At 41.4% G+C, this 9,069-nt stretch overlaps 1 protein-coding gene across 1 annotated transcript; it reads left to right on the top strand.

Moving 5' to 3' along the window:
- The first annotated feature begins 237 nt into the window (after positions 1-237).
- On the top strand, positions 238-8,661 carry LOC137991656 (piggyBac transposable element-derived protein 5-like). Its single transcript, XM_068836708.1, has 5 exons — positions 238-579; positions 988-1,185; positions 5,085-5,149; positions 5,830-5,988; positions 6,675-8,661. Exons 1-5 carry the CDS (start codon positions 238-240, stop codon positions 8,659-8,661), a joined length of 2,751 nt encoding a protein of 916 aa, XP_068692809.1.
- The last annotated feature ends 408 nt before the right edge of the window (positions 8,662-9,069 follow it).

The following is a 9,069-nucleotide window of genomic DNA, read 5'->3' as shown; positions in this document are numbered from 1 at the left end:
CCTCCCCATTGTTTCCTGAGCTTGTATCGCTTGACAGTTTACCTTGCAAATTCCCCTGAAAAGAAAGGTCGTAACCATAGGTTTTAGTATCAACTGGATGGTCATCCAGTCTCGAAATGCTAAAAACATCTTCAGTTGGATGCACAGTAAACTGCAGAGCGTGAAAGTAATCGTCTTGAAGATTAGCACTGACTGACTGATAGAACAGTTCATTACAATCCAATATATTTTCGTTGAATGTGTGTTGAATGTGTGCTGGATACCATTTTGGAAAGTATTGAAACCGAAAGTGAAAGCTTCGAGCCAAATTTGTTGCAAATCAAGAAGCTTTCCCAAGAAGGCAGGCAACATATTCGAAAGCAGCAGAAGCTGATAAAAATCGCTAATAAAAGCAAGGACAGCTGGCAGGTTGTAGCCGAGTACAAGTCAGACGAACTTGCATCCGGCTCTGAAGATGAAAAACGTCTTAAGAGGGCAAGGGAAGCTGCGAGTCGCAAGAAACGCCAAAAACAACAACTCTGCAGTGATCGTGGAAAGAAACCAAGAATTGCTTTGAGCGCTGATAATCAGCTTTTTCGTGTAAGATAAAGAGCCTCCTCTTTACTTTGTATGTTCATATGTGAACATACAAACATTCAGGGCCCCTAAGGATACCAGCCTTGCAGCTGACTGGGCTACCCTGGTAAAATAAAGTTGTCTTGTCTTGTCTTGTCTTGTGTTTTGGATCCGCTTGTGCATCCTACCATAGTTCTCGTGGTATTTGTTTGTATTACGGGAATTTAAGGGTAAAATGATTTACGCTCGTTTGAGCGAAGCGAATTGTGTTTCATTTCACACCTGCCGCACCCACTATTGTGCATTCTGTTGTCTCTTGAGTACCACTCACGCTTGCGGTCCATACAGTTTATTCATCTTTCTGCTTTAAACCCCCTCTTCCCTCCCCACCTCCCGTTTACTACAGGTTTCGTCATTGCCTTTATTTTTCAGGCCGTAGAGATGCTTCTGGCGACTTCTTCCGCTGTTTCAAATGCAGCAAATTTGGACACTGGGCTAAGGACTGCCGATCCTTGTCCTGGCCGGGAAGTTACCAGCCCCTTAGCTACACTTCTTTCCCTGGATTCTCCTACAACAAGCCAACCTCAGGCCAATCAGCTCAACCAAAGCAGTGATGATGCCTTGGCGCAGGTACATCAATTTACACAGAATTACGAACTTGAAAGCGGACATTCATTACGTGTTAAGGGTAATCTGAAGAATAATTTAGTTTTCTGGAGATCTATAGGTGCTCCGGATTTCATTTTGTCTATTATTGAAAATGGCTACAGACTGCCATTCATTAGTTTTCCGTTGGCCGTAAAACTGAAAAATAAGTCGGCTGGAATTTCTGCTGATTTTGTGGATCAAGCTGTTCTTGAGCTTCTTAATTCAGACCGGGTGCGTATGGTTAATGAGCAGCCTTTTGTTGTAAATCCTTTGTCAGTTTCTGTACAACCATGCGGTAAGAAGAGGTTAATTCTCGATTTGTGCCATGTCAATAAGTCATTAATTGAGCAAAGTGTTAAGTATGAGGACTGGAAAATTGCTATGTCTTATTTTGTGAAGGACGGGTAGATGTTTTCCTTCGATTTAAAAAGTGGTTACCATCATGAAGACATTGCACAAGAGCACCAAACGTTTCCGGGGTTTTCATGGCGTGCGCCCGATTCCATTAAGGAAATATCTTACTGTTTTTACTGTGCTCTCGTTCGGTCTGTCCTCTGCCCCTTGGGTTTTCACTAAGGTCTTAAAGCCTTTAGAAAAGTATTGGAGAGTACAGGGTCTTTGTATAGCCATCTTCTTGGATGATGGTTGGGCGATTGTTCAGGATAGAGAAAGTTGTTGCATTAAGGCCCGGGCTGTAAGGGCAACGCAGGTTTTGTTGTCAATAAAGATAAATTGGTATGGGAACCCACCCAAGTACTGGACTGGCTGGGTATTACCTGGAATGCTGCATTAGGTACTTTGAAAATTGTGGAAAGGAGAATTGTTAAGATCATTAACTCAATTGATCATATTATTGAGGCCGATTTCAAAGTTTCCGCGAGAGAGTTGTCCTCCTTCACAGGTCAAATTATCTCTAGCCTGTGGCCTGTAGTTGGTAACATTGGCAGGATAATGACCAGACATTGTGTCTTGTCCACCTTGTGCAGGGACGACAATTACTGCAAGGAAGAACTGTATTTTTGGAAGGAAAATATGGTTAATATCAACACTAGGTATTGCTTTGTAAGTAAGGTGCCAAGTTATTTTGTGTATTCTGACGCCAGTGCCTCCGGAGGTGGAGCAATTATTCATTTTAACAATGATTTTGTGTGCCACAAAATGTGGTCGGAGAACAAGAAGTCAAGGTTCAACGTGGAGGCAATCATTTGCCTCAGTGTTGGAAGGGTCACGTGTTAAGCAGTTTACGGATAGCCAAGTAGCTGCTAAGATTGTTGAAGTGGGCAGCATGAAATTAGGTTTGGACAAAATGGCCAGAAGGATTTTTGATATTTGTATCCGATCGGGAATTCATTTAGAAGTACAGTGGATCCCTCGCACTTCGAATCAACAGGCAGATTATATAAGTCGTTTAATTGATACTGATGATTGGCAAATTACTGAGGAATTTTTTCTTTTTCTTGATGACTTGTGGGGTCTGCATAGTGTAGATTGCTTTGCAAATTATTATAGCCACAAGATCCCCAGGTATTTCTCGAGGTTTTGGAATCCCAATTCCTCGGGTGTTGATTTTTTTCTTTCAGTCTCTTCGAGGGGAAAATTGCTTAGTAGTCCCTCCAGTTGGTATCATCCCACGTGTATTACATTATCTTAAATCTCAGCAGGCCGTTGGTATGCTCATTGTACCTCTCTGGCCTTCGTCTCATTTCTGGCCTTTAATTGCACACACGTATAGTCGTTATCTTGTGGCACACACTATTCATATCGGGAATGAGGTTCTTACCCACGGAAAAAATTTTAATTCGCTCTTGGGGTCTGATCTTTTCTCAGGAAATATTATTGCCTTTAGACTAAAATTTACCGATTAATTTATTGGGCGGTGTGTCTACTAGCCTATGTTTTTTCAGTTGTTGGCACTGGCCAAGGCAGTATGCTGTTTATTTGTAAGGCACTGGCCTAATTTTTTGTCTGTCATTTCATATGGTGCTGTCCTAATAGGAGTATAGTTGATTTATGTGGTGCTGGCCTAATCAAGGGTTGTTGATCTACGCGGCACTGGCCCATACGATGATTTAACATCTTACGTGGCACTGGCCCCATCAATGACGGATTTTTGTACGGTTATTAAAGGATGTTCGGTCTTTCTTTTGTTCTTCTAGTATATATGTTTTGTTCTTCTCTTTACAGAATATGCTATCAAGTAATTCTTGGAAAGGCTTTCAACAGTTTTCTTCAATCAACGTTTATGAAGTGCTAAATGTTATGTTGAAGTCCAGGGCGGATTCGACCACTAAAGCTTACGTTCCTGTTATCAGACATGCAGTTACCGTTTCCTCTTAGTGTTGTTACTCTATATTTGTTTGAAGTTCAGCAGTCTTCCGCTTCTAGTTTCTCAGTAATTTTAGCCCATGCGGCCCTTAGATGGTTACATTCTTTTGTCCCTAGTTTGAGTCGTAATTTTTAGATAGTGAATTTTGCAGAAATGTCATTGAATCTGCTAAACACCAGAAGTCACAGCCAGTTATGAAAAAGAAGCCTATTTCCACAGAAATTATAAGGCGTATTTTAGATATTCATAACAAGAAAGATGCTAATTTAAAGAATCTCCGTATTGCTGCGTTGTGCTCTTCAGCCTTCGCAGGATTTTTTCGTTATGATGAATTATGCAATATGGTTCTGAAGCATATCGAATTTCAAAGCGATTATATAAGAATTTTTGTGCCTCGTAGTAGGACATGTTTATAGGGAAGGGAATTTCGTCTATATTAGTGCATCTGGATCTAAGTACTGTCCTGTTGGTGTTTTACAAAGTTATTTAGATTTATCTGGTATTGACTTAAATAGTCCTCTCCCTTTATTTAGACCACTTGTTTTTCACCGTAGTACTTGTAGCTATACCCTGAGGGGCAGAAAGATTTCTTATACTACTTGTAGAGATATCTTAAGGGATACCTTAAGTCAGCTGGGCTACAACCCTAATGATTGTGGTCTTCATAGTTTAAGATCCGGTGGCATTACAGCTGTGGTACGCCATAGTAGGAACTCCATTCCAGAAAGACCCCCTGATTCTGCTAAGGATATGTATGTTGAGGAAAGCCTTAAAAACAGGTTGCATATAACTAAGTATTTAGGCTTGTAACATATTATCGAGCGTAGATTAGTTTCTGCATACAGTAGTATCTAAAGAGTTGTAAAAAATAAAAAAAAAGAGCAATAACAATTTCTTTTTGTAATGCCTATCTTATAATAAACTGTTTTGGATCCGCTTGCGCATCCTACCATATTTCTCGTGGTATTTGTTTGTATTACAGGAATTTAAGAGTAAAATGATTTACGTTCGTTTGAGCGAAGCGAATTAGAACGTAAATTGTCTTTCTCACAATGCTTCAGAAGCCTCCTTGCCTGTTGTGTGGTTAACTTTCACCAAGAGTGTTGCCCCGCAACACAGTTTCATTTTCTTCTTTCCTTTTTTCTCTGACAGAATAGGCCTGTACAAATCTGGAAGCAGAGGTAGCATCTTGAAGAAGGTGGCCAAAAATGTTCCAGATGCAACACAATTTTGCAAAAATTCAAAGGAGACACGTCCAAAACGGTCTACATCGTTCTGAAGGATGATGATGAGAATGGAGGTACGACATGTAAAACTCCTTCTTTTCCTTTCAGTTCTATATCTTTTTGTATGCAAATAATTATCTGTCTGAATTAAAGTGTTGAGACATGTACACGGCCCACCTTTTCAAACCACAGAGTCAATGAATAACAACTGACACCTGTAGTTGAAATTTACATACCAGAGACAAGTACCTCATGTTGCCAGCTGAGTGCTACAATTCCCAGTAACAGTATGCAGAATCTTAGTGTTTCAATTACTTTCATTTTCACAGAGTGGCCCAACTCTGGAAATGAAGCAGCAGCTTCACCTGCCACACAAGGAAGGCCAAATGCAGTGGTACCTAGAGATGCTGGTAAGTAAACATGCAACAAAGAAATCTGCCTCCACTCACAATATGCAAAGTCGTAATGTTTCTATTAATTTCATTTTCACAGAGAGGTCCAACTCTGAAAATCATACAGGAGCAGCATCTGCTACACAAAGACGGCCAGATGCTGGTACGCAAACATTTAGGACAGACATCTGCCGCCTTTTGCATTCCCATTTTATCCCTAAAAAAAAACCAACAAAAAACACAACAAGAAAAAACCGCAATTAATTCTATATGCACTGAAATGCATTAACAATTATACAGAAACAACCCATCTGTATTGCAAAGGTGAAATAAGCGTTTGATAGACAATCTCTTTTCTGACAGACATTTTTAATTTCCAATGGAGTCTTTCTTTCCATTAAGTCTAAAATTGATTGTTTTACATAGGGATCAACAAGATCTTCCACAGCTAGCAGTGAATTATATGTTTAATTAATTCCCTAGCCCCCCTCTGAAATGAACCTTTCAGGCATCATTCGGAAAAGTTCGCTAAATCATCGGATATTCGTCGGATCGCTACGAAATTTCGTCACTAAGGAGATAATATAATTAGCCAATTACTGGCCAAGTTTCACATAGCAACGAACCAATCTCGCGACACCACGATCATTTGAATTCATTTCTCTCTGTTCTTGTCTTGCAGGGCCATGGCGTCTTCTTCGAGAGAAACGGTTTACACTTCGGAAGAGGCTTGGCAGATGTTTTCTGGTGATTTAGATGTCGGTGAAGACACATTGGGGATGACTGTAGAGGAGGAGTACGATTTGGATCGCCAATTAGGCTTTTATAGCGACGAATCGAGGTGAGCGATCGCTTGATTGTGTGGTGAAATTTTATGAAATTTTGAAGCGTCGCTTCAACAGAGTACACGGTCGTCCTTTGTATGCGATAAAATTTCGTCTCCTTTCGCTTCAAGCGTAGAAACCCATGTTTTTTCTTTTGAAAAACATCTACAATTCATGTTTTAGTCATAAAACTCTTAGATTTGTCGTTAAATACCGTTATTAGTACAACAGATGTTTTGTAGTTCGAAGGGACGCTTATCGCGCGAGACAAACAGCTGATTGTTTGGTCATTTACATGCACGCAGCATTGATTGAGGCCTATGATGAATGAATTAGCGTTTCGTGCGTTCGAATTTGAAGCCCTGTTATTAGATTTACACTCTCTGCGAAGTGAAATGAGAGAAAAATACCTCTAAAATTCAAGATCGATCGTTTGTGACCTTCACTGAAATTTGATACTTTGGCTATTATTTGAACCGACTTATTCTGTTGTGATTTATTTCGAGTCGATTTGTTATATAATTCGTATGATACGTTTGCTATAGGTTATTTTAACCCAGCGATTCTTTTGTGATTTGTTTGGGTTTCATTTGTTAAAAAAATTGGTATGATATTTTGCAAAAACTTATTTCAACCCACGGATTCTTTTGTGATTTATTTCTGTTTCAAATTTGTAACAGGTAACTTTCTTTCTTCTTTTCAGTGACGACGAGTTCATTGGCGACCAATCTACTCCCAACACTATAAGTTTTGTTACTGCAGTAGAAACTAATCCAGTTTCCACGTCTTCCACAGCTTCAGCAACATCTGCTGGGCAGTTGGTGGCCTCTGTTAGTCAGATATTGTCTCCTCCAGAGGCCACCTCTGTACAGAGCTCTGTTGCTGGGCCCTCTTCTCATCCTGTGGGGTCATTTTATGCCACCCGTGCAGTAACTCGTGCTGCACCTCACACCGTACCCCGCGCAGCAACTGCTGTCCCCCAGATAGGAAAAGGAAAAGGAAAAGGTGGAAAGTGGGGGAAAGGCCCTGCGGCTCGTGCTCCTGCGACCCCGGCAGCTGCAAGTGCTTCGGCGCCTTTCCTTTCGTATGATGACCCCGATATAGGTAATCCCCCACAATTTCCCCATCCCCAGTTTACCCCTGCTCGACCTCCGGGCATTCATCTTGAGGGCCCACTCCTAAGAAATAGCATGGTGAAACCTTTTGATTTCTTCAAGCTATTCTTTACAAAGGAAGTGGTCGATAGTATAGTTTTGCATACAAACACCTATGCTTACATCCATATTGCTGCTGGTGGCTTCAAAAGTTACACATGCGCAGATGGAAGCTGGCAGGAAACAACACCTGATGAGATCCATAGGCTCATGGCTTTATTGATTTATTTCGGGTTAGTTAAAGTAGCGGGAGATGTAGATAAATATTCGAGCATGGCTACTTTGTTCCACGGCCTCTGGGCTAGATCAATCCTGCCCAGGTTGCGGTTCGTAGCCCTTATGGCTTTTCTGCATATCGTGGACCCCCTAAACGAGCCTGCTGGTAATAAGTTAAGAAAAGTAGAGGCTCTTGTGCATTATTTTAAGACAAGATGCCAAGTCTTGCACCAGCCGAGGCAACATGTCGCTATTGATGAGCGCATGGTGAAGTCCCGACACAGGTCGGGCATCCAACAATATATCAAGGATAAGCCCACTAAGTGGGGCATAAAGTTATGGGTATTAGCCGATAGCTCCAATGCCTATGTTCAGGATTTCAACATCTACATAGGTAAGGAGGCAGGGCGGGAAGTTAGTAATAATGGCCTTGGGTACGATGTTGTCCTGCGCCTTATGCAAAACTATCTCGACCAGGGCTATCATTTATTTATTGATAACTTTTATACATCTATGACCCTTGCCAAAGACTTCTTTAACCGTGGAACCCTTCTTACCGGTACTATTATAGATAGCAGAAGGGACTTCCCAGCAAGTCTGAAGAAAGGCAAGGAGTGGGGCAAAGGTAAGCCTAAGGGAACAATGCGTTGGGTTAGGGATGCACCTGTGTTGGCATTGCAATGGGTTGACAACAAGGTTGTCTCCATGATTACCACCGCCGGCAATGCAAATGAGACCACACAGGTGAACCGGAAGAGAAAGGCCGGTGGTACCTGGAATGCCACTCAAGTTCGGCAGCCAGGGGTTTTCCACATGTACAATCAGTACATGAATGCTGTGGATCGATCAGATCAGATCCTCGCCACCCAAAATGTACAGTGGAAGTGCATGAGGTGGTGGAAAACCTTATTTTTCCATCGTATTGATTTAGCCGTAGTCAATAGTTTCATCCTCTTCAAGGAACAACAACGTAAGTTCCCAGATAATGCAGCTCTTAGGCGACCTGCCAAATACTCATTGGCGTCCTACCGGGAGAAGCTTATTAGTAACATCTGCGATCTCCCTGCCGTAGACAGGCCCTCCACTAATGAATCAGTTAGGCCTAGTACCTTGGGTGCATTTGATGTAACCCACAGTCCAATTTTTTTGGACGTGAAAAAGCAGTGTGTGGTGTGCGTGCGGGAGGGACGGGGTCGCTTTTTTGTGTACTCCTCCTGCAGTGCACCCCAGTGCCAGGGGTTACACATGCACGTCACAAGGGAACGAAATTGTTGGCAAGTGTTTCACTCGCGGCAGTGTCAAGATAAGTTTGGTAAATAAATGATAAATGAACCCCAAGGTAGCTAAGATCTAGAACTGTACATAATGTTGAACTGTATATAATGTTAGTACCGTTGTGTTATTGGAAAAAAAAAAAAACCAAAAAAATTAGAGTAACATTTTTATATGTTTTTGTACTTATTTTACATATTGCTTGTTGTTATCACATACTAATTCCTTTTTGTCTTGAGTGTGGGGTCTATCATCTCTTGAGAGATACTGTTATCTCTCAAGAGATGATAGGGGTGAGTGGTGGGTACCCCACCCCTTTTTCTTTTTAAGGTCTTTCCTCAAGGCAGATGAAGTGTAACAACCAAGGATTGATAGAGAACCATTGTTCCACAAGTGAGATAATTATGTTCTGTGGTAGTTGTAATCCATTTCAATTTACTGTACATGTCATAACTA

This window comes from Montipora foliosa, chromosome 2 (genome assembly GCF_036669935.1).
Source record: "Montipora foliosa isolate CH-2021 chromosome 2, ASM3666993v2, whole genome shotgun sequence".
Lineage (NCBI taxonomy): Eukaryota > Metazoa > Cnidaria > Anthozoa > Scleractinia > Acroporidae > Montipora > Montipora foliosa.
Note: the sequence above shows the minus strand (reverse complement) of the source record. Positions and strands in the feature narration are given on the sequence as shown.

What these genes read in the sequence shown, in the direction of transcription:
- LOC137991656 (XM_068836708.1), top strand. Translation starts at nt 238, where the DNA reads ATGTGTGTTGAATGTGTGCTGGATACCATTTTGGAAAGTATTGAAACC. An exon ending in AAGGAAGGCCAAATGCAGTG is followed by an intron (nt 5,150 to 5,829) that starts GTACCTAGAGAT and finishes CTTGTCTTGCAG; the next exon opens with GGCCATGGCGTCTTCTTCGA. An exon ending in TTTTATAGCGACGAATCGAG is followed by an intron (nt 5,989 to 6,674) that starts GTGAGCGATCGC and finishes TCTTCTTTTCAG; the next exon opens with TGACGACGAGTTCATTGGCG.